The sequence below is a fragment of the Dysidea avara genome, chromosome 13, assembly GCF_963678975.1.
Source record: "Dysidea avara chromosome 13, odDysAvar1.4, whole genome shotgun sequence".
NCBI classification, from domain to species: domain Eukaryota; kingdom Metazoa; phylum Porifera; class Demospongiae; order Dictyoceratida; family Dysideidae; genus Dysidea; species Dysidea avara.
The window spans coordinates 14,519,669-14,546,910 of NC_089284.1; the positions used below are offsets into that span (position 1 = coordinate 14,519,669).

At 36.5% G+C, this 27,242-nt stretch overlaps 1 protein-coding gene across 1 annotated transcript in view; it reads left to right on the forward strand.

Moving 5' to 3' along the window:
* The window catches only part of LOC136243316 (uncharacterized), a 154,683-nt gene that overhangs the window by 56,569 nt on the left and 70,872 nt on the right, over positions 1–27,242 (forward strand). Inside the window, exons 8-10 of the mRNA XM_066034840.1 lie at positions 1,801–1,853; positions 2,451–2,662; positions 22,594–22,704. Coding sequence (XP_065890912.1) covers positions 1,801–1,853; positions 2,451–2,662; positions 22,594–22,704 — 376 coding nt within the window. The remainder of the gene's footprint in view (positions 1–1,800; positions 1,854–2,450; positions 2,663–22,593; positions 22,705–27,242) is intronic.

Sequence of the window (27,242 nt, forward strand, 5' to 3'; positions counted from 1 at the left end):
GTTATAACTCTGTGGCTTTTGGTCTGATTCTTCTATCTAAACTATTGAAGAGTCTTTCCAAGGTGATTAATCCATCTGTACACCAATTTTAAAATCATTCCACTGAGCAGTTGGTCTGGTAGGTGTGGCAAGTATTCGTTTTTTAATTAGCTAATCTTGATCGTGTAATTATTGCACACTGTTGGTTGTTTTACTGTATCTTCACGGTCTTTAGCTTGATTTCTTTCAAATCACAAAAGGTTTGAGGTTCAATAGTTAACCTATCCACGTACCGATTTTCAGCTTCTTCCCATAAACGGTTTACCCTGTAGGCATGACAACATATTGGTGTTATTTTTCATGAATAATCACTAATAACTCTTTGACTGGTTATCATATTCCAGCCAAACGTGGTACCAAGATGCGCCTTTATATCCCCCTACTGTGTGCCAATTTTCAAGGCAATCAGATATTGTGTTCGTGTTTTATGGTAATTTTTGTAAGTGTGCAAAAAGACAATGAAGAAAAAACAAAGAAACTAAGCCAATTTTTGAAGTCTGATATCTCGGGAATGCTTGAAGCAATTTTGCTGAAATTTGGAATGTGGAGTACTGACATTGGTGGGCGTGTCCACAGCAAAAATCGTTCTGTTTCGTAAAGGCCGCACAGAGCTATGGAGTACTGACATTGGCGGACGTGTCCACAGCAAAAATCGTCTTGTTTCGTAAAGGCCGCACATAGCTATGAATGCGTGAAAAACACGTTTTCTTTCTTCCTGTCAATATACTCATGGTGTTGCATGCCAGCTTCTTGGGCCACACGACACTTGATATTTATAATCTACTTAGCCAAGTGCATGCTCTGGCAAAGTTTAGCCTCATATCCTAATAACTTTGGGAGTTACAATCCTACAAATTAACAACAACAGAAAGATCGATTTGTACAGCAAGTGTAGGGAAAATAAATTACAGTTGCTTACTAATAGGGATGCCACGACATAGAAATTTTTATGTCACATGTCATAGAGGTTTATGTCACGACATGTCGTATGTCACGACATAAGCAATTCGTAAAGTTTTGCATCTGAATCTGATACTTATGAAACTGTATAGCTATATATTTTGATTCAAACATGCAAAAATATCAACTTAAATATCAGCAATATTACCTACGACATCAACAACCAACATGGCGCTTACTTTTTGTCAATTTATTGCATCAAAGTTGATCAAAATGAATGGAAAAGTGTGCATTATTAAGAGACATTTATGTCATGACATAAAGAAGCCTATGTCATATCATATCATGGAGCTTTATGTCACGACATGTCATATGTCACGACTATCGTGGCATCCCTACTTACTAAATAGACGGTGGTAACGTATGACATACGAAGTTAAAATTTTAACCATCATGTTTGCCATGAATAGGGGAATCGATTACTTGGTAAAATTTTCTTGTATCACCTTTCTTCACTATACAAAAGTAAAATTAGATTGATCGTGTACTATCATTTCGATGTGGCATAAATAAACGTCCTTACCTTGCGTATCCTTGGGTCTACTGCAATGAAACAAAGATTTCCAAGGTCTTCTTTAGTAAGCAACTACAATGATATCCAGGTTTTGATTGTTAGACCCTTTCTTCACCAAGAACAAAGCGTTCCAAAAATTTAAGGAAGTTTTTAATGCGCAAGTATTGTATTCAATGCTTTATACTGTAAGTTTAGACTTGTACGATTGTGTTGGGTTTTCGCAAATCCAGTCACAAATGATATTTATATGCATATGAGTCGAATTACAATTGCATAATTATGTTTAGGTCAGTCTACTCATCAAAAAAGAAAAAGAAATACAGTGATACTACTGTAAAATGTATGTGACAATGTGTCGATATATGTATGTAACTAATTAAAGTATATTAGTGTTAAGGTTGCAAGTTTTAAAAGATGATATTGTTATAAATTAAAAACAAAGTACTAATGATAACTGTGACATCCATTATTTGCTTTGTAGGTTAAAGAATTTATTTAAATTTCATACCGTTGGTAAATTTTATACCATGTGTACCTATAAAGTTCTTTCATTGCTTATCTTAATTTTGTGTACAAACTTTATAGTCTAAGGTTAATTTTTGTTAATCATAATTGCTCAAAGTATGTGCTTTGTATGTATATGTATGTATATATGTATGTATGTATGTATGTATATATGTATGTATGTATGTATGTATGTATGTATGTATGTATGTATGTATGTATGTATGTATGTATGTATGTATGTATGTATGTATGTATGTATGTATGTATGTATGTATGTATGTATGTATGTATGTATGTATGTATGTATGTATGTATCAAATAAAATTACTGTAGTTCATAGTAGAAATTATTGTACAATAATAGTACCAAGGCATTTCCATCTATACAGCATTTATATGCTCAACCATTTCCATGTACACTGTATATGTAGCTGCTGTACATTCAGAAAATAATTCATTGCAACCAATCATGATCAGTGATGGAGAAAGTGCTAATGAAAGCGACAATAACAATAGTGATGGTGAACAATCATCTGATGATAACAATAACAATAGTGATGATGAACAATCATCTGATGATGAACAATCATCTGATGATAACAATAACAATAGTGATGATGAACAATCATCTGATGATAGTGAGGTATGTACATATATATAGGATACAAATGCAATGGAGATTTATAAATTTTAGGTATGTATATATACCTGAAGCCCAAACGCTGAAAGCCTTAGGGCTGACAGTGTACCATAGGGCTACTTATTTTTGAGGAAATAAAATTTTGCAAACTCTCAAATTTTTGTTTTAATCCTTAAATCACATACGCCAATATATCGGTGCTTTTTTATAAAGCTAATTCCAAATCCCTTTAGTGAGAATTTATACACTGCCATCTACCTGCTTATTGAGCAAAGGTGGCAATAAGACAGGTTCCACTGTAATTTATTTTACATGTGATCTGATCTGTGAGTGCATGAGATCCACTTGGCCAGGTCAAAATGTTACCCAAATGTCCTGACTAAACCCACTTACAACCCAGTGGCAAAAATGGAACTGAGTATTTATAGGAAACAATATGTCTAAGATGTGTGGACACATTACAACATGTGCATACAATAAACGCTATGTACCTCAAATCACCACATTATGCACGGACCAGTCAACAAAGCACAGTGCCCATCAGTAAACCTGAAGTGGAAAAGTCATGAAGAAGTAAAAGTGCATATAAATACGTACGGTTAACAATGGTGAACAATATTAATGGTAACAATATATACTGAAACGTTACACTGGTCACTTTACAGCCAAAATTTTCTAACCTTATTGCTGATTACAAAATGACACATTCAGGGATTGTGTTTAGACGGATGACAAGGTGACTTGATTAGACGTATTGTAACATAAATACTATGATATAGTATGAGATATACAAAGTGTCACTGCTAGGCAGTATACTGATATGGCTACCATACAGAGCATAGTAAATTAGCTAAGTAGGTGCAGTGGAACCTGTTTAAGATGGCTACTGTTGGGCCAAAATTTCTTGACTTAGTAAGCAGGTAGCTGCTTTAGCAAGGCACTAGTTTAACAATAAAGATGTCTTACAGGGGAATTTAAAAAGTTGGCTTTCTTAGAGAGGTGGACTTCTATACAAGTGGCCACCAAGGTAGGTTCCACTGTGTAAGACTTAAGATGGAAGCCAAGGATTAGATATTTGGAATTTCATGTTTTGAAGGGCTTCTGGTAGTCTGAAAACCACCACAGTTTACTCAGGCAATGTTGTGGTCACCACTAAACCACTGGAATGCTGGAAGTGAATGTTATTTTTTGTCTTCTGCTTGGCTACTATATAGTAGAGCTGAAACAGATATCCTGAAAAATATCCTTCTGGGTACTCTATGGATAATGACATCATCATTTGCTTCGTCAGGAGCTTATAAGCACCGAAGGTGAAAATTCTTACACTTTTGGCTGTCAGCCAACTTGAAATGTTCCATCTGTGATACTATAGCCTACGTGGACATTTTTAGCATTTACTTTTACTAACAGGTTGGTTAGCAACACTTGCCCTCTTCACACGCTGTCACACACTAAAAATCCATCACTAAATCCTAGCCAGTTAAAAATACAAGAACAGCTGCATTGCAGATGCTTCTTACTAATTGGCCTGTGGATATGTGGTGTTCCAAGTATGGTAATGCTACACTGTATAAATTTTGCATGGTTAAATGCACCTTCTGTGCTTAAATGCTTCTGGCTTCACCCTTTAAGTGTGGTTTTTAAACACAGTGAAACCTGTACAATGAGGTAACCTGTCTAAACTGGCCATTGTAAAAATCCCCAACCGTGTACACAGCAGCTGCATAATGCAGCCACGTCCTTAATAAGGTTAGAAGAAAACTTTGTCCCTACAATGACATGTTTTCGCTATAGTAGTAAAGGATTATCAAGAAAATATTACATTGCCATCTCTGGACAACCTCCAAATATAGCAGTAAATTTTCATCCTGGTCCAATGTCAAATTGTAATTTTATACTATCATGATAGAGATTCAACTGTACAAAATACATGCTGTCATGGCATGCACTAATTAAATAAACTTTGCTAACGTTTTCAATTAATTTTTACAACACAAATACATGCACGGTCAACTCACCAATTGTGTCTCAGTAACACCAACATGAAACAACAACCTTCGCAACAGCCAAAGCTCTGAAAGATCATGACATATTCTGGTGCACTTATTTAATAGTCATATAAATTGTAAAGGCGTTTATTTAAGACAGAGTTAATTATGCGCCCCTCTATTATCTCTGGACTCGTTTCTGGACCTACTCGCCATTTTCTCTACCCTTCAATTCTTCACAAGGACTCATACTGTAGTATGGGCAGTGGCATGGCTCCTCTGCTTCAATTAGTCAATGCTCGTAGTAGATTGAGACACTCTAATAGAGCAGTCAATCACTCTAATAGAACAGTATGTTTCTACAAGTGCTGTGTTTTTATATTGTAAAGTCCATAAGTAGCTAGCAACTAACTTCCTGTAACAGCACAATGCAATGCTAGGTAGAAGTTGTAACTAAGCTGTAACTTTGATTGCTTTATTAGAGCTGCTTTGTGACCGCTCTATTAGAGTATCTTAATCGTCTAATGCAGTGTGAGATGAAAAGTAAAGTGTTACTAAGGGTTTAATACCTATAATGGATGTTAGTTGACTGCAGTTGCATGCCACTAAAATTACAGTTACAATTGAAACAGTGTTGCACTATGATAAATTGTTAATGCAGCAATATTCTGCCACTGTAATCTATTAAAAAGGGGTTTCTGTCAAAACCATGGAAACCCATTTAGATCTGCTACTGTTTTCAACATTGAGAGTATGCTTATTCTAACAAAAAGGTTTGAAATCCCATCCAAGACAGCTTGTACGTAACTGTAAAAAAAGTGCGGTCCAAGTAAAACAGAGTTAACTGCAACAAAAAGTAGTGATATACCAGAGTGCAACCATGTGTGAGGTATGCAAGCTGTGAATATTAATCAGATAATACAATTGTAAAAGTATTAATGAGAATGAAGTGGTGCTGCTAGTTTTTAAGTCCTGCAAGCATCTTCATAAATGCCACTCAAATTTGATTCTCAATAAAGCAAAATGTATAGATTTTCTGATAGCAATAAATAGGCTGCCTTTCCTGTATACAGCAATTTTATAAACAAAGGAGAGGCAGCCAAACTCTAACTATTTATTGCTATCAGAGAATCTATACATTTGCTTTATTGAGAATCAAATTTGAGTGGCATTTATGAAGATGCTCACAGGACTTAAAAACTAGTAGCATCACTTTGTTCTCATTAATACTTTTACAATTGTACTATCTAATTAATATTCACAGCTTGCATACTGCACACATAACTGCACTCTGGTACATCACTACATTTTGTCGTAGTTAACTCTGCTTTATATTTGGACGTGAACTTTTTTACAGCTATAAACTGTTTTTGTATGGGATTATAGGTTACAGGCAAGCAGCAAAAATTTACGAATGCTCGATCAATGTAGCACATGGCGACGATTTAATCAATTTGAGTACATGTTGGTGATCTGAAGGCATCAAGATATTTACAGTAAGATGGCCCAGAGCCGAAGAGAAGCTGACAATGAATATTATATATATATAATTTTTTTTTTGCTGTGGCTTTTATTGAAAATGGTACTATTGTTGGGTATTGAATACTGATGAGGACTGTTTATACAAACACATAATATTGTGTCTCCTTTCTTCAAAAGCAAATCACATGGTACTGAAATGGTTTGAGGCACATCAAGAGATCTGGCAAGATGTTCCTTGTAAATTGGTATTCAGTGGCCCTGTGAAAGAAGATTTCAAACGATAAGTGCAAGGTTTATTGTAGATGGTACCCAAACTAACATTTTGGTAGCCTTGCAATTACCTCACCAAGTGAGTAGAATGACACCCAAGCTACAAGTAGTAATGCACCATAAGCAAATGTAGCAATTTGTAAGCTATCAAGTGCCCATGTGTCTAGTGCTTCCATCATTGAAATCAGTGATACTGGTTCATCAAGTAGGTGACAAATCCAATGATGAAGAGAAAGATAGTAATACTCCTAAAAAGAAAGCTCATGTTGATGGTGAAAAATTCTAGATCTTTTGGAACGGTGGTGGTCTCAAATAGAGAAGTGCATTCTTACCCAATCAGACTAGAGCTTAAGTGTAAAAGAAAAGCAGCTAAATGACCACAATATAAAGTTTGCACAGTGTTTGCTAAGGAAACAGCGCATAATCAAAATCCTGTCAGTGTACACATCATGTACTGAGAACTGAGTACACACACCTTATACACATTTTAATTTGATTTTGCTGATAATAATACTTAAAGACAAGTTATGTTATATATTGCAATTAATAATGTACAATTATGTTATTTCATCATTTACTATTGATGCCACATTTGGCCCAGTGTGTTGAAAGTTCTAAATGTCCACCATTCTCTGTTAACCAGTGGCTGTTGTGTGAACGAAGTTGTGAAATCAAAGATGGCAGCCAAGAAATGGCTGCAATTATGTTAATGTCATTTGGCAAAGAAATGGGTGCAAATGTCAATCATCATTTAAAATGTATCACTTCTTTTTGTTATTGCAAACCTCAAAGGCTGGCCTATGCCCAGCTTTGGGGGCTATTAGCTGGCTCTGGGACTTTTTTTACTGGTCTTTTCTTTACCACAGGAGTGAAGATTTTTGTCTATATCTATTTTATTGTATTTTTTGTTGCTTGTATTTGAAAATAAGTTTACAATTATAGAGAATTAAAAATTACTTTAAAGTCACCCTGAAAAGAGTTCAGCTACATTACAAATCTTTCTGCAGACAGTTCAACTTCATTGAAAGGTATTCTAATACATAGTTACAGATGCACTAAAGTTTGGCATGCTAAGCAGCTGACTGATCCACAGGGCTACTAGTTATATAGCTGAACTCTCGACAAAAAAACTTGTAACTGTAGTTTGCAGGATAGCTGAACTCTCTACCCTGCCAAAAGTTCAGCTACATTGCATGTAACCCTGTACAGAATTCAGCTAAGTTACAAGGCACCCTGTAGTAATACCCTGTAGAAAATTCAGGTACACTACTAGTCATCCTGTAGAAAGTTCAGCCATGCTAATAGTTACTATGTAGAGAGTTCAGCGAAGTTGCAAGTCACTGTGAGAGAACAAGCAGGCCAGCTACAGGCAACCATATAAGGACATACCTGAAATTTTGACTGAACAACATTATTGGTTATTTTGGAAGGTTCAGCTAAGTTGCAAGTCATTCTGTAGAAGGTTTGGTTATGTTACAAGTAACCCTGTAGAGAGTTTAGATAAGTTGCAAGTCACCCTGTTAGAATGTTCAGCTACATTTTAAGTTATCCTGGAGAAAGATCAGCTACGTTTCAAGCTACCCTGTACGGCCTGTATAGAGAATTTAGTGTTACAAGCCATTCTGTAGAGAGTTCAGCTAAGTTATACGTCACAGGGTGATGTAGCTGAATTTTCTACAGGGTGACTGTGATAGTTTCCACAACGCTAGCAACTCACAAGTAGATTAACAGCAATTATTGACTGACCAAATAGAGAAGGTACACAATAGAATACAACACCTATATTTATGTGAAAATACTAAGAACATTCTAGAATATGCCAGAACTGTTGCAGGGTGACATGCAATGTAGCTGAACTCTCTACGGGGTGACTTGTTTGTAGCTGAACTCTATACAGGGTTACCTATAGCAGAGCTAAATTTTCTATAAGGTGATTTGTATCATAACTGAACGCTTTTATAGAATTATTTATTTCTTAGCTGACTGCTCTATTAGGGTGACTACACTATTAGAGTGTCTCGATCTTGCACTTGCTACACATAGTTGGTTTTTGTATTGTAACTCAGTGGCTTTAAACCTGATTCTTCTAAATCATTAAATGGACTTTCTAAGATGATTAATCCATCTATACACTGATTTTTCGCTCATTCCCTTGAGCAATTTGTCTGTTAGGCATGGCAAGTAATAATTTTTAATAGCAAACATTGTTATGCACTGTTGATTTTTGTGCTGTATCTTCACAATCTTTAACTTGATTTCTCCTAAACCACAAAAGGTTTGAGGTAGTTAACTTATCGGATACCGATTTTCAGCTTCTCACTATAATTGGTTTACCATGTAGGCATGACAAAATGTTTGCATTTTTTTCATGAGTAATCCTGCGATCTTTGATTGTATTCCAACCAAACTTAGTGACAAGATTTGCCTTTATACCGTGCCAAATTTCAAGGCAATTGATTAACGGGTTTGCGTTTTATAATAGGTTTTGTAAGTATGCGGAAGAAGAAGAAATTTTTTAAGGCTCATATCTTGGGAAATACTTAAGTGATTTTGCTCAAATTTGGTATATGGACAGGGCATTTCCATAGCAAAAATTGTCTTATTTTGTAAAGGCAGCTCAGAGCTATGTATGCAAGAAAATTGCGTTGTTGTGCACAAACTTCCTGTCAACATAGTGGCATTGAATTTTTAGGAAATTGTTACAAAGCAGATAAAAGCACAATTTTTTTTCTGAAGGTTTGTCGAAACATTTGGACCATTTTTAAAAGGGGTGCCACGCCCCATTATTATTATTGGTCACTGCTTGTAGCAAAATATCTAAGTACTCTAATAGAGCAGTCAACCACTAACAGATATATCTCCTTTAAAAGCTATAGCTAATAATTTGTTGGTAAAAACACAGTAAGAACAGCCTAACTTGTTATAACAGACCTTCTATAATCTAAAATATTCCTGGGGAGTATGACCCTATACACCAGAATGACATCCAAATCAGCTGTATTATGCAAACTTCACTGTGTAATTGTATTTTCAAAGCTACCCTATCCCCCACTCTCTGGATTGTAGCATATTAAGAGTACAAGGGTAAGGAAAGCAGTGCTTCCTCTTAAGTTGCTTATGCAGTGAGCAGTAAGTTTAATTTTTGATCTGTTTCCCTTAACCTTGCAAGGACCATGAAAGTCTCATGGTAGCACAGCACAGTGGAAATATTGTAACAGTTTACATCTTCGGTGTACTTCCAACTAACTTTTATATGTGACATAATTATGATGATGATCTCAAAACCTATCATGCTGGGGATGTCTAGTTTGTAAGCATTTTTTGAGTTTTTATGAGAATGTTCAGCTACTGCATGTCATGGATAGTGCTGTAACTGATTAAAATCTCCTGGAGTTGGTCCCCCTGTTATGACTACACAAAGTGCAATTTTACCACCATGCAATTAGATGAAACAATAAGAGTGTCACATGAATAGACAGTATGAAAGGAAAGTTAGATTCAATAAGGTGAACGCTTTTAAACATATACAGTACATCTCAGTATGTACCTGGTTATAACTGGAGGTACTTGAAATGCAAAACAGAAAACAAACTGAATTGTCCATGTGGTTACTTCAGAGCTTATGATTCTCCATGCAAACTATAATTTACTACTGAGCATTTTATCACGACTAAAGTGGTGGTGGCTCTGTGGCTAAACATGCCACATAGTAATAATACAGCATGCAGATATGCGTACTCTGGAAATTTTTGCAGACCAATGCAAAGCAAATGCTTGAAATGCCATAGTCATCTTATTGTAGTACAGTGTGTCTTATGAGCTATAGCCACTTGTGGCTCAAACATTGATATATGTAGATTATTAGTTTGCTGATGGGAATGCATTTTCTAAAATGCTGAGGCAATTTCAAAAAGAAGACCTATGTTACAGTACTATAGTATGTACAAGTTGAGCTGAATCCTGAAAAAAACAGCTAGAAATTAAAAGTGGATTTTTTCCCAAAAGAGTTAACATTTCAACCAACCAGATTATTAGTGGTAACAGCAAAGGTGTCAACAACAGACATGTACGGTTTGGCTCCATAAAAAGTTTGGGAAAAGGCTGTAATGGACACTGTACTTATATGGCTTCCCCATCGTTAATATATTGTGAAAATTTTGATTGGCCGTATATAAATATTATGTCAGACATTTGAACAAAAAGATTTTGAAATTTTTTTAGCGGGTCAAGCAGTACTACAAATAAGCCATATTTCAAGGTCATGTGTAATTGCATCCATGAGTTATTAAATGTTTTTTAAGATTCAGCCCAACGAATACATACTATAGAACCTAACCTTTTGTTTTCAAGGGGAAAAAAAAGCAAGAATGTGTGTTTGGTGGCAAGTGTAGTTATAGTAGCCATCCAAGAAAGCTGTCTAGATTCTAGACAACTTTTATACATCTTTCCCAACTCCTATTGAAGTTTCCAGCAAATGTGAAAGACTTAGTATTGTCTTTATGATGAGTTAGGTAGGTTTTCAGCAAATTGCTGAACAACCTACCCTTGCATCTTGTCATAAAGACAACACTATAAATCTTTCACATTGGTGGAAACTTTAAAGGGTGCTGGGAAAGATGTATGAAATCTAATTATGTGTGGGGTGAAAACAAAATGGCCATATATGTAGCGTACATTTACGGTATATCATATACTTGAATATGGAATAAAATACACTTAGTTGGTCTTGGCACAAAGTTCACCTGAATTGTTGTTATTAAAATTTTTACCATTAACCTATCATCACAGCCATTTCTTGGCCGCCACCTTGGATTTCACATCTTTTTTCACCATAGCCTTTTTAAGGGCCGCACTCTTTTTTTACAGCTTGGCTGTTTTGGATTAGATTTCACTTCTTTTTGTATTTGTATACCCGACTTTGGGGCTTTTTAACCTATCTTTTTTTTCTTTACCACAGGAAGAAGAAAAGATGAAGAAGATGTTAAATACTTTAAATATTTCTGATTTATCAGTAAAATTGTACAAATTATATATATATATATAATACATATATTTATTACAGAACTCTACATGGTGGTTTCTTTGTAACTGAACACTCTACAAGGTGACTTCTTATAGCTGATATCTGTACAGGGTGAATTGTTTGTAGCTGAACTATCTACAAGGTAACTTCTTCTAGCTGATCTCTCTACAGGATCACTTGTTTCTAGCTGATCTCTCTACAGGGTGAATTGTTTCTAGCTGAACTCTCCACAGGGTGATTAGTTTGCAGCTGAACTCTATACATGGTGGTTTCTTTGTAACTGAACTCTCTACAAGGCGACTTCTTCTAGCTGATCTCTCTACACGGTGATTTGTTCGTAGCTGAACTCTCAACAGGTGATTTGTTTGCAGCTGAACTCTCTACATGGTGGTTTCTTTGTAGCTGAACTCTCCACAAGGTAATTTCTTCTAGTTGATCTCTGTACAGGGTGAATTGTTTGTAGCTGAACTCTCTACAAGGTAACTTCTTCTAGCTGATCTCTCTACAGGGTGATTTGTTTGTAGCTGAACTCTCTACAGGTGTTTTGTTTGTAGTTGAACTCTCTACATGATGGTTTCTTTGTAGCTGAACTCTGTACAAGGTAACTTCTTCTAGCTGATGTCTCTACAGGGTCACTTGTTTGTAGCTGAACTCTCTACATGATGGTTTCTTTGTAGCTGAACTCTGTACAAGGTAACTTCTTCTAGCTGATCTCTCTACAGGGTGATTTGTTTGTAGCTGAACTCTCTACAGGTGATTTGTTTGCAGCTGAACTCTCTGCATAATGGTTTCTTTGTAGCTGAACTCTGTACAAGGTAACTTCTTCTAGCTGATCTCTCTACAGGGTAATTTGTTTGTAGCTGAACTCTCTGTTTGCAGCTGAACTCTCTACATGATGGTTCTTTGTAGCTGAACTCTCTACAAGGTAACTTCTTCTAGCTGATTTCTGTACAGGGTGAATTGTTTGTAGCTGAACTCTCTACAACGTAACTTCTTCTAGCTGATCTCTCTACAGGGTGATTTGTTTACAGTTGAACTCTCTACAAGGTAACTTCTTCTAGCTGATCTCTCTACAGGATCACTTGTTTCTAGCTGATCTCTCTACAGGGTGAATTGTTTCTAGCTGAACTCTCTACAGAGTGATTAGTTTGCAGCTGAACTCTATACATGGTGGTTTCTTTGTAACTGAACTCTCTACAAGGCGACTTCTTCTAGCTGATCTCTCTACACGGTGACTGTTTGTAGCTGAACTCTCTACAAGGTAACTTCTTCTAGCTGATCTCTCTACAGGGTGATTTGTTTGTAGCTGAATTCTCTACAGGGTGATTTGTTTGCAGCTGAACTCTCTACATGGTGGTTTCTTTGTAGCTGAACTCTCTACAAGGTGACTTCTTCTAGCTGAACTCTCAGCAGGTGATTTGTTTGCAGCTGAACTCTCTACATGGTGGTTTCTTTGTAGCTGAACTCTCCACAAGGTAATTTCTTCTAGTTGATCTCTGTACAGGGTGAATTGTTTGTAGCTGAACTCTCTACAGGTGATTTGTTTGCAGCTGAACTCTATACATGATGGTTTCTTTGTAGCTGAACTCTTTACAAGACAACTTCTTCTAGCTGATCTCTCTACAGGGAGATTTGTTTGTAGCTGAACTCTCTACATGTTGGTTTCTTTGTAGCTGAACTTTCTACAAGGTGACTTCTTTTAGCTGAACTATCTCTTTCCATAGTTGAACTCCCTACAAGGTAACTTCTTCTAACTGATCTCTCTACAGGGTGAATTGTTTGTAACTGAACTCTCTACAGGGTGATTTGTTTTGTAGCTTATCTCTATACAGGTTACTTGTTTCTAGATGATCTCTTGAATTCTCTTCAGGGTGACTGCTCTATTAGGATGACTGCTCTATTAGAGTATCTCGATCTTGCACTTGCTACACCAAGTTGGATTTCGTGTTATAACTCCGTGGCTTTAAGTCTGATTCTTCTACACCATTGAAGAGCCTTTCTAAGATGATTACTCCATCTGTACAGCAATTTTCAAAGCATTACCCCAAGCGGGTTATCTGGTAGGCGTGGCAAGTAGTCGTTTTTTATTAGCTAATCTCGATTGCATAATTGTTACACACTGTTGGCTTTTTCATTGTATCTTCCTGATTTTTAGCTTAATTTCTTTCAAACCACAAAAGGTTTGAGGTTCAATAGTTAACCTATTCACCCACCGATTTTCAGCTTCTTCCCTTAAGCAGTTTACCCTGTAAGCATGACAACATATTGGTGTCATTTTTCGTGAATAATCGCTAATAACCCTTTGCCTGTTTATCGTATTCCAGCCAAAATTGGTAACAAGATGCGCCTTTATACACCCCTTCTGTGTGCCAAATTTCAAGGCAATCGGATATGGCATTCGTGTTTTATAGCAGTTTTTCAAGTGTGCGAAAAGAGGAAAAAAATAAGAAGAAAAACGAAGAAACTAAGCCAATTTTTGAAGTCGCATATCTCAGGAACGTTTGAATAGATTTTGCTCAAATTTGGTAGTTGGAGTACTGAAGTTCGAGGGAGTGTCCACAGCAAAAATCGTCTTGTTTCATCAAGGCAGCACAGAGCTACGGAGGTGCGAAAATTGCGTTTTCGTTCTTCCTGTCAATATACTCATGGGACATAAGTGCCTGCCAGGAAGGGGAGTATACATACTAAATTTGGAGAGAATTGTCCCGGCCATTTCCAAGATAAAAGTGGCCAAAGTTTCATTTTAATTTCTTCATTTTTTTCTTCTTCATTTCGCACACTTTGCAAAATCCACCATAAAACACCAATGCGTGCTCCACTTGGGCTGAAATTTGGTACACTTAAAGGGCTCATTAAAGTGGATCTCAGTACCAAGTTTGGTAGGCATCTGATGAACATTCATGGAGTTATGACCGATTATCGTAAAATAAAGCCGAGCCCACAGGGTAAACCCCTTGGAGGAATGAGTTGAAATTGCTATGTAGATGGTTTGAAAAGAATCAAGATAAAGACCATGGAGATATCAAAATGACACAAAACCCAACCTGTGTCACAATTACGCGATTGAGTTTCGGGAATAAAAGAATCTATTAATTTTCACGCCTACCAGGTAAACCGCTGAGAAGAGTTAGGAGTAATCATCATAGAAAGTCCATGGAGTAAAGTAGAAGAATCGGAGTAAAGTCACCGAGTTATAATACGAGATCCAACTACGTGTAGCAAATGCATGATCAAGATACTCTAATAGTACAGTCACCCTATTAGAGCAATCAGTTTGTATGCAGTTCAACTTACTTATACAGTTACTTCATTGTGTTCTATTATTACATTTTTTTATTCATTTGATGCTGTTTTTGTTGCTGAAGAAAAAAGCACAGGGCTTCATGGCTACCGGCAACTGTATACACTGTAAATAAACTGGGTGCTGCATGAACGGAGAGTTCAGCTACAAACAAGTCACACTGTCAGGAGTTCATCTAACCCATGAGAGTTCAGTTACATACCAGTTATCTGGTTAGACAAACAAGTCATCCAGTAGAGAGTTGAGCTACAAACAAATCACTCTGTGGAGGGTTTAACTACAAACAGTCACCCTGTAAAAATAAGAGTTCAACTACATATAACCAGTAGAGGTGTACCGATAATCGGATCGGCTATAATATCGGCCACCAATATGGCAATTTTTACCAATATTGGTATCGGTACAGAACAGCAGGAGGACCGATATCGCTACCGATATTTATACAGTAGCAATAGTTTGTACATAAACGGATTGTGCATTGGTTTTCTACATTATTCCTGTGGCTCTTTAGTGCCAGTGGCTTATTGTTCACTCTGAAGCAAGCGCTACGCTACGAGAAGCCATATAAATACACGCGATTCTACTGTCTGTTGCTGGAAAGCTTATCACAGACACAGTCTTTATAAATGAAGCAGTTATAGAGTAGCTACCTTGTAATAAAAAGAAGGGTCACAGGATAACCAAGGAAACTTGCTGTCACAATACCAGCTTTCTCACAAACGATTAGAATGCAGAAATATCCGTATAAGGCTTCATGGGAGTATACATAAAAATGTTTGTGGGTGCCTAATTGTCTGGATTGCACAATAGAAACCCAAGCTGTGTACCACCACAGACAGAGTATAGCAATGAATACATGCACATGTTGTTGTAGGGTAGGTAAATGTACACTTTTAACTATAATGCAAATATCGGATCGACTATCGGTTATCGGCCTCTTTTGGTGGCACCAATATCGGATATCGGTACATGCCAAAAACCCATATCGGTACACCTCTAATAACCAGTAGAGAGTTCAACTACAAACAAGTTACCTGTAGAGAGTTCAGCTACAAACAAGTCATCCAATAGAGAATTCAGCCACAAAAAGTCACACTGTAGAAAGTTTAGCTACAAACGAATCACCCTGTGGAGAGTTCAATAATAAGCCACCCTGTAGAGAGTTCAGCACATGCATCTTGTATATAGAGATTTTAGCTAGAAATAAGTTACCAGTAGAGAGTTCAGCTACATACAAGTCATACAGTAGAGAATTCGGCTACAGAAAGTCACACTGTAGAGAGTTCAGCTACCAATACTGTATAGCAGGTTATTTTAAAAGCAGAAAATTTCGTGCAAGATGCAAAATCTGAATTTCAAAGGATTATAATTTTGAAAAATGCATATTTCGAAGCCCGGGTGGATTTCAAATAAATGGAAATTCATGTCACGAATTACAAAGATACGTGAATGTTTGCCAAAAATTGACTTACTGATGGAATAATTCCCATCCCTGTGCACTGGAGAGAAGACTGAGGGAGTCTCGAGTGGAGTAAATTCACTGGCTTGATCGTGCTCGATCGTAGCTAGCTGGCTATCTACCATAAATTCTAGAGCAGACGGCATCAATTCCCATTCTGGATCACCTGTTTTCTGGTTGTTGGTACAGTAATGATACAATAATGATACAGTTTACCCATCATCATGAACTAAAACTCGAGGAATACACAAGCGAATTACCGAAAGTTGGATCATTGCTTTCACTTGTAAGAATTTATTTTCAAAGAACAACCGGGCGTGGGAATGTATTTTCGAAGAGAACGGCCTCTTCGAAATATCCGAAAATAAAACCCTTTGAAGATTGCCAGCTAGTCACCCTGTATGGAGTTCAGCTACAAACAAATCCCCCTCTAGAGATTTCAGCTACAAAAATGTTATATGTAGAGAGTTCAACTACAAACAAGTCATCCAGTACAGAGTTCAGCTACAAAAGGTCACATGTAGAGAGGTCAGCTGTGAACAGGTCACCCAGTAGAAAGTTCAGCTTCAAACAAGTCACTCTGTAGAGAGTTCAGCTACAAGCTAGTCACCCAGTAGAGAATTCAGTTACAAACTAGTCACCCTGTAGAGAATTTAGCTACAAACAAGCCACCTGTAGAGAATTCAGCTACAAACAGGCCACCCAATAGAGAGTTCAGGTCACTAAATAGAGAGTTCAGCTACAAACAAATCACCCTTTAGAAAGTTCACTTACAAGCAAGTCATCCTGTAGAGAATTTAGCTGCAAACAAGTCACTTGTAGAGAGTTCAGCTACAAACAGGTTACCCAGTAGAGAATTCAGCTACAAACAGGTCACCCTCTAAAAAGTTCAGCTACCAACAAATCACCCTGTAGAGAGTTCACCTACAAACAAATCACCCTATATATGGAGAATTCAGCTACAAAAAAAACAAACCATCATGTAGAGAGATCAGCTACGAACAAATCACCCTGTAAAGAGTTCAGCTACAAACAAATCACCTGTATGGAGTTTATTTACAAAAAAAAATCCACTGAGTAGAGTGTTCAGCTACAAACAAGTTACCTTTAGAGAGTTCAGCTACAAACAAGCTACCCAGTAGAGAGTTCAACTGCAAACAAGTCACCCAGTAGAAAGTCCAGCTACAAACAAATCAAAGTTCAGCTATAAGCTAGTCACCCGGCACTACAACAAGTGATATAGTAGAGAGTTCAGCTACTAAGTTATGCAGTAGATTAAAGTAACTATGGTATTGTAACTAGTTACATAGTAATTTGTAACAAGGATTAACTGTCCAAAATTGCAACAAGTTTGATAGTTACATTCTGTTGGCCTGTTGAGAAAAGTTCATTATATAAAAAAATTGTACAATTATTAAAAAATGTATGTTCAACTCTACAACTACTTTACATCTTGTTTCTCCTTCTTGTAGTAAAGAAAAAAGACAGGTAGAAGAAGCCCCAAAGCAGGCCATAGGCCAGCTGTGGAGTATACAAATATAAAAAAAAGTGATATCTAATCCAAAACAGCCAAGCTGTAAAAAAGAGTGGTGTCCCCAAACAATAATGGTGAAAAATACGTGAAATCCAAGGTGGTGGCCAAGAAATGGCTATGATGGTAGGTAAATGGCAAAAATTTTAATAACGACAATTCAGGTGAATTTGTTGCACTTCACCCTTTTTTACAGCTTGGCTGTTTTGGATTAGATAGATATTGCATAGATCTTGACCTCTCATTTAAAGTATTACCAAAGAGCCATTTCACCACCACGTGTACAAAAAGCTCCAGTTTCCATGGAACACATACAATGTCAGAAAAAGTTACAATTGTGGAATCAAGCTTTTAAATTTATCAGTTAGTACTACATTAAGCCTACTAATTTCACTATTAGGACAGTAAGTAAGTTACCATATTATGTAAAGTACTTAGTTGCTAAACTATTTTATTGTAGCAGTCTTAAATGTGTTGTTCCATGGTCTGCTCAATGGCTGACATGTGGTGGGTAGAAATATGCATCCATTCATTATCCAAATGATTGATCATTCATCATGAACCACGACAGCAGGTTTATAATAGGGATCACCCTTGTTTTTACAAAAATGAAGGAAAGCATCTGCCAACTCGAAATAACCTATGGTGTTCTTTGCAATGAATATAGGTCCACTAGTGAGAGACAGTATGTGCATTAGTGACAACTAAAATTCACCATTTTGTTCATCTTCATGATTTTTTATTATTTTGTTTCACAGATGCACAGCAAAAGTTACTCACTATATCCATGCTTACTGAGTGCTTCTGCCTATTAATAAACCTGTATTCTGCAGATTTCCAACCACCCTACACCTTGATAAATTTCTCTAAGTTCACTTCACTATTACTGTATTGGAAACAGTTCCATATACATAAAAAGCCATATAACAATAAAATTACAGGATTCCGTTGTGTGAGCTCCTTTGGGCTTTGTTGTAGCATTAGCCAAGGCTTAATCAGAACTCCTTACCTTTAGAAGATTGCGTATAGTGTCTCTGTGTGGTAAGTCCTTCTTCTTGTAAGTACATGATCACGATTTGCTACAAGAGACCATAAAAATGCACTCCCATAGAGTTCAGATACTGTAAGTGATAGCAATTATATATTGTTTTGAATATGATTTCTATAAACTTTATCGCCTAAAATGGATTGCTTTTAAATTGAAACTATTTGTTGGTGCCATATTGTCTAACCACATTGTGTAAACAACATGGCCACCAGGCTTTGTTGACACACTGTAGTTTCTATGGGGAGTGTGTAAACAGTGGAATGGACTACTGGAATGATAGAATAGTGGAATGGTGGAATGGAAGTTTTTAAAAGTCCAATATCATTTTTTTTACATTCAAATAAAGTACAATTTCCCCCAAAGTCAGTTCTTTTTTTAGCATTTTTGTTAAATCTAGTTTACCATTGGAATGTAGTTGGTTATGCACACAATAGCAGTTCATCTATTGTTGGGAATACCAAGAAGACTTCTGACTTAACTTCTGTTCCCAAATGGGAAATCAACAAGCTAGCTGATTATATGTATGCATTGTAAAAGTATTGTATTTCCTTGAGTAAACACCACACCTTCAATAGCCGCACTTGAGTGGTTCCACAATTTATTTTGAAAATAAACATTGTTTTTAACATCAAGTAATGGTCAAATTTGAATAGTCACCGCATTGATTTTTAAACCAGGTGTGTGCGGGTAGTTGGAAAAGGCAGATACGATCGGACACAGACATGGACATTTCAAAAAGCACTTTTACATTTATATAATAGTTATTTTTCATGCCTAACATTGTTTTTACAGCAGTTTTCGCTTCCAGACCCAGGCGTCGATCTTGTTATAGCACTTATCCATTTATAAGTGCATGTGTGAAGGACTAGACCAGCACTCCACAGAATGCCAATGACTATATAGTAGTGTACACATGCTCTAAAGTCTAATACAGAGTTATATAATTGCAGAGATTAGTTTGTATGCCCCATGCAACTTAGCTTAGCAGGCCAAATCTTCACTTTTTAGTATAAGGCGCAGGTGCTTACACCAAGCGTTGAAGACTTCAAGGACCTGGCCTATGAGATTAGGTTGGGACATGCCAGCTTAATCTCTATGACACTGAATTAGATTTCTAGAGCATGTGTACAACACTATATGGTCTTTAGAGTGCTAGTCTATCCTTCACACATGCGCTTATAAAATGGATATGTGCTATGACAAGATTGACATGTGCTATGACAAGATTAACACCTGGATCTGGAAGCGAATGCTGCTGTAAAAACAACGTTAGATATGAAAAATAACTGTTTTGTAAATGTAAAAGTGTATTTTAAAAATGTCTGTGTCCGTGTCCGACCGTATCCGCCTTTTCCAAGTACCCGGTGTGTACCCACAGTTGACCAAGGCCAACTGTGGCATGCTCCTGGTTTACTGAAATTATTTTCATAAAAACATGTGTGTTTACCTATCCATCTACCCATCTATCTACCTATGTTTGTCCATATACACCCACATTAGCAAATCCTTTTGCTGATAAAAGCAGCCAGCCTATGAAAATTAAGCACTCCTGTATTAAACTTCAGCATGGGTAAGCTTTGCATTGAGGCAGTTTCTTTTTGCCAGCTTGAAATACAGGTGTGGCGACTCTCTACAAACTTCGTGAACTACCTTCCCATTGGACTCTTCAGGTATTTAACTACTGAAAAACCTTGTAGCACGCCTCTTAGGTTTTAGGTTACTAGGAAGTTTGTATCTCTTTGACTCGAATGAAGCATGTCCCCAACATACATAATGAAAATGAAGGACAGCCTTGAGGGTTAGTAGAGGGAATTTGCTGACAAAAAACACTATAGACAAGCTATAAAATAGTTGAGAAGATACTTCTGTGTATAATATGTTGTTGAAAGTGGCCTGTTTGGATAGCACTTCTTTAGCAATACTTAGCAACATAATTACAACCATAAAAGGCTGCATAAAGCCATGCTTAAGCTTGTACCTTCTGTTTTAAGTTGCAAAAATAACACAAACGTGAAATTTGTGCCGACTTGATAGCACTGCTGGCATGTAAGCTGACACTGTTACAAGATGGCTTTTACTGAGCCTGTACAGTATGCAAGAATAGCTGAAAAATAATGGAAGAATGCAGAATAATGGAATATTTAGAACTAACAGTAACCAGTGGACAGGAAACAGAGAATTTATTTGGGGTGGCCTAAATTGTAGAGCCTGGGTTTTAGAAATAGCATAGGTTGATGTTGTTTGAACTAAGGTAATAAACGCCAGAGTGTTTAACCAAGTAAATATGGTACATACAATGATATGATGACGTATCTTGTAAGCGTTCACCCATTGCATTTTTATATTATACAATTTGCGTACTTACATAAACACAGCAATTCAATGAAATATATGTAAGCTCTGACATAAAACATTTTGTGGAGCATTGTACAGAACGTGCAAATGCAAGTCATAATGGTCTGGTTTTGTAAACAGAATTATAGCATGCAATGTTATGGGTGCACCAAATGTTCCATGTGCATACTGCAAAGACTAAATAATGGAGAATTCTGTGTAAATCCATTATTTATTTTTACATTTAGTATGTAGCTTAATTCATAATCTTCATTCTGCTGCAGACTAATAAATTAATTTCTTTGCAGTTAGCATAAAAATATCCAATCAAAATTTCCATTGCATCATTCCACTATTCCACCATTCTGGTAGTCCATGCATTCCTCTGTTTACACACTCCCATTTACACTATGTGCTTACTCCTCTATGTATCTACTTGGCAGCTATCTGACTTTGTTATTATGAATAATATGTGCAGCAATATTAGCTACTCTATTATAGTATAGAATGTGAATATAACACAGTGTGTGCTTGCATTGTGCAAAAAAAAAAAATCCACTGACTTATTTTCCTCTGGTGACACTGATTCAGGCAGATTAGTCTGTGAAGCATTGATATCCAATCAGAGCTCGATAGTAGCCTCTTTCCCTGTACAGTGGGAAGTATTCTGAGAAGCATGCAAGTATGTTCACTATGCTTTTAAGTATGCTAGTACCTGTGGTGATCTTGTCCTCAACTGTGGCAAAACAACTGTGGCAAAACTGTACTGTGTAGTGTGATAATGAATGTATGCACATTAATTTTATGGTACTGGTAGATTGTACCATAACCACCATATTAGGGATGGGCGGTATTGACATTTCTGCCATACGATTATTGTCACGAGCCATTATCACAATTATCATGATTATTGTCCACTTAACCACTGTAACAAAAACACTAAGATAAATGATTATTCTTTTCAAAAATTCCTCGATTATCATTGCCAATTTTGATTATCACTAGTTAATGAAAATTAGACCTTGTTGATTATTACCAACAAAATAATCATGGTTATCACGATAACTGAATAATTGCCCATCCCTACTTGACTTACTTATGTACATAATGCTGCACTATCACATTACTAGTTTTGACCTTCAGCATTAATCAAACTACTCGAGGCTGATTTTTAAGAGATATCTCTTGCCCAGCCCACCACCCCACCCTCCACCCCTTTGTAAGCACTTGTGATACTACTTTGCTTGTCGAACTGCTCACATATTGTATCTTATTTGGCAGGAAACTGTACAAGCAGCTACGAGTATACTGGTAGTGGTATCGTTGCTTTTGCTATCCTTGGCAATTTATACTGACTTGAAACCATGTACCTCGAAATTTCTAATGTGCCATTTGGATTGTTTTTCCAAAAACCAATCACCTATGTATGCTGCATAATTCAATCTACACATAATATTCTCTTGTGATTTACAGCACGAATCACTGAATTATTTTACAGGTTGAAAATGCTTGCTGGTATAATCCTATACTAAGAAAACACATGAAAATAAAATTTTTCTATAAGGATCAAATTGATATGGTTAAAGGAGATCTGTTAGGTGTATTAAAGGTATTACTACAGTACAGTATATATGTATGTACGTATATACAAATGTACACAGTCACATGCATGCATATGACTGTACATATACAGTATCATGTAGAAGAAGGCATCCACCATAGTCAGTATTTTGTATGACTTCCATAAATTTGTGTTGACACATTGTATCTAGTTAAGTGCAGTTATACAGTGATATTGGTAAGCAAGGATATTTCTCTATACTTTCAAATTATGAACATTTAAAAGTTTTGCAGAATTCTTATAATTTTTGAAGCCACAGTACTGCTGCTACTTGCACCGGAATACAATGATCAGATGTTTCTCAATAGTCGCACTGTTTTGCTGGGCCCAGTTACAATTCTTAGATATTATAATGTGTTGGCCTTAATGAGAGCCTTTTATAAGAACCATGAACAATATTTGAGGCAAGTGTAATGACAGTTTTGTATCAGGAAAGTGTTATTTGTGCTATCAAAATTGCTTGCCTTTGGTATAACATAGATCATTTGTAAATTAATGAATCTATAACCAAACTTACTGCTGCTGGGACCTAATACAAACTAATATTTTAACCACAACAGTACTAATTATAACATAGAAATTCTTGTAGTATGTTAGTTATTGCTAATAATGATCTGTCATGATTCCATTTTATATATGTATTAGGGATGCAACAATATGAGTAAACACCATATTGCATATTGTGTTTAAAAATATTGTAGTATATTGCTGTATTGCAATTGAATGTATACTTGTGTAAATAACTTATATCTGTATGCTGAGGTACAGCAGACAGTATAATGCTCACAAGTCAAAGTGACAGTTATCAAATATGTTTACAAGTAAGCTAGTACTACAATTTATTTGTCAGGTTATAGCCAGTCACCAGTAAATCATCAATAATTACTTTCTGATGGCTCTGATGTCTAGCTACTAGCTGAATATATGTAGTAGTTGTAACAGGGGCACAAGTGATTTTCCTGAAATATACGTATGAACACGAGGGCACAGTCCGAGTGCGAGTGTGTATATTTCAGGCAAATCACAAGTGCCCATGTTACAACCACTTGGGTGACTCACTTGCAAGTGTGGGAAACTACAGGAATGCTTCGCAAGTGTATTTATATGGAACCATGTAAATTTCAATTGTGGATAACGTCGTAAGAGCAACGACAAGGTGCTGCTGAGAGGCTGAACGTAAGTGTATCGACACGAGCATGTAGATCGATTCAATTGTGGGTACGCAATTAAACACAGGAAACCCAAATGCGAGCTGAACAGCTCATAATTAGAGTTGCACCGATATGCATTTTTTCACATTTGCCGATACCGATTATTTGCCTATTCCTGTAACCGATATGCCGATATTTACCGATATTCTTCATTTCTTCAGAACAGAGGAGGAGGAGCAGAAAATCACCTAAAGTTTATGCGTATAAACTGCATTTGTAATGATAATGTAATCAATGTAATTAATTACGTGGGCGGCCGACTTTTACAATGTTTTACACAGTTTTGCTACTATCTCCTTTCATGGAAAAGGAAGCCAAGTAGTTATAAAACAGCTAATCAAACAGTGTTTTAGTGGGACTACAGACTCTTTGTGAAGAGTGATCAACTAATTGCGTGGGCGGCCGATAAATATACACAGCCTACTATAGCCTTGCAACCACATTTGTGCAAACAAACAAACTCAAATAGTTACAAAACAGTTACAACAAACCACTTACTGCTACATTCACCACCTTCTTTACTTTCATCTGTTCATTGTCGTCAACTTAACGATTGATTGTGGGTTTCGGTTAACCGGCAAGTTATTCCGCTTCGTAGCCGATACCGATACTTGTAAAATTAGCTAATATCGGTTGTTACCGATAATTCAACCGATTATCGGTGCAACTCTACTCATAATGAAGCTTAAGTGCACTATAAAGTACTTACTATACTAGCCATGAATAAACTGAAGCAGTGAATATGTTTACAGTGCTATAATGCCTAGTCAATTAAGTGCCATGCCCAGTCACTAGCACGTGTGTGCCGGACATCGTGCCAGGTGTCAAAACAGCAATATAAAGACGATTCAAGTGCACTAAAGTACTTACTTTACTAGCCATGAACAAACTAAAGTAGTGAATACGTTAACACTAATGGCCAAATCAATTAAGCACTACGCCCAGTGTCTGGGCATTGCCACGTAACTAGAAGTAGAGATTTCCAACTAAATTAAGTAATTAACATTCCATACATTCATTGGTATGCCAAATATTGTGCTATTTTTAGGGTCATTTTAGTGCAAACCCCACCTCAACTGGTGGTTCCTATCAGAAGATATAAGCAAAAGAAGTTGACAGTATGATGATTTTTGTGCACAGCATTTCAATGCTTTTTATGTATATCGCATGGCACCAAATGCAATATTCAAAGTGTCATAAATCCAGATAGGAAACTAATAATGACATGAAATTTCACCACTTATCTATTTTATGGAGAACAGCACATGAGCTAGGTAAAACCTCTCAAAAGTGACCGCTCCTTTGTAGACTGACCACTCAGAATATTGCATGAATAAAGCAAGTGGTTCACTAAGAAAACTGTGTGTATTGTGTAATACTAAGTATACACAGGTACCCAATGCATTTTCAGGGATACCTAACTAGAAAAATCAGTAATCAAGATACACGGTAGCGTGTCGTGTGGCCAAGAAAGCCAGCAACCACACCGTGAGTATATTGACAGGAAGAAAGAAAACAGCTTTTTCATGCGTGCATAGTTCCATAGCCCCTTCTCCAAAGCACACCATTTTTGCATTATAGCTGTCCCCCAGGTAGGATATGCCACACAGCAATTTTGATTAAATTCACAACTGCCATTTGCGAGATATGGGCGTTCAAAAATTCGTTTTAATTTCTTCGTTTTTTTCTTCTTATGCCGTACGGGGGCTGTGGGGGCTTCGATTTCTTTTCGCATACTTTGCAAAAATTGCTATAAAACGCAAACATGTAACTCGATTGCCTCGATCTTTAGCACAAATGAAGAGCATGTAACAGTGGATTCACGTACCAAGTTTGTTGTGAATCTGAGGAATATTCAAGGAGTTATGAGCGTTTATTCGCGTAAAAAGATCAAACTTCTGTCACGGCTACAGGATAAATCAAGTATAGAAATAACTTGAAAATGGGTGTGTAGATAGGTTGATCATCGTAGCAGTACCTTTTGATAGTTTGAATAGCAGTATAGTTACAGCGACAAAGTTATAAAGCAAAAACCAAACAAGTATAAAATCGTGGGATCGAGATACTCTAATAGAGCAGTCACTGTGGGGTAAAAAGGTGTGCAAAAAATGTCGAAAAAAAACTTACCAGAGTTTGAACCAGGGACCTCCACACCTAACACCTGCATCCTTAACCACTGAACCACTGCTACCTTGGCTGATCACCTCATTTAATTTCTGCTTTATAAATGAAAATTCTAGTTGAAATCTGCAGCTGCTTATAATGTAATTTCATAGATCTACCAATAGAAGTACTAGATTGTTCTAGAACATTCTATGTATGTTCTATTAGAAGTCCTTAAAAAATGTGCACTCTATTAGAGTATTACAATAATATTATCAAATATTGAATTAAATCATGCAATGAAATACATTTATAAGTCTGTCTTCAATAATCATCATTGTATCTACATAGAAAAGAAGAAATGTGAGTAAAAACAAATCTTAAAGTCTGGTTTGGGGCCTTATGAAGTACAAAAAAAAGTAAAATCCACACAAAAACAGCCAAGCTGTGAAAAAATGGTGTGGTCTTAAAAGGCCTGGGTGAAAAAAGTTGTGAAATCAAAGGTGGCGGCCAAGAAATGGCTGCAATGATGTTAATGCTAAAATATTTTAATAATGGCTGTGTGCATTGTTAAAATTTATTAGCATTAACATCATTGCAGCCGTTTCTTGGCTGTCACCTTTGATATCACAACTTTTTTCACCCAGGATTTTTAAGGCCACACCATTTTTTCACAGCTTGGCCGTTTTTGTGTGGATATTATATAACATGGTAATTACTGGCATCACAAGTCACGATTAATAAATACTTCGGAAACATGACAATCAGATAACAAAATGTAAGACAAATATTATTTTTTAAATGGATTTTTTGGTCACTGTTCAGCTGGTAGTTGTCACATTGTAAGCACTAAGGATGATAATTATTATGTAACACAATGACATCACTATACTATAAAGAGAAATTATAAAGTTTCTATACATTTACTTAAGCTGCTATAAAATGGATCATAACAGTAGTAGATACATCAGAATATCACAACAGGTAAGTGTGAAGCCATGTAAGGCTGGTATCACATGTCAGTCTCCACTTTTGAAATGTTTATGCTCAACCTTAAACCTTATATTGCAATTCTGCGCAAGACAACAAACTGCTCACCTTCAAACTATACTTGCATTGATGCAGATGGATGCCTTGAAGCCCAGGGTGAATGAAATGCTGAATTCTGAATAGTGATAGATGGCGATTTACCTTCAAAAAGGCCATATTTTC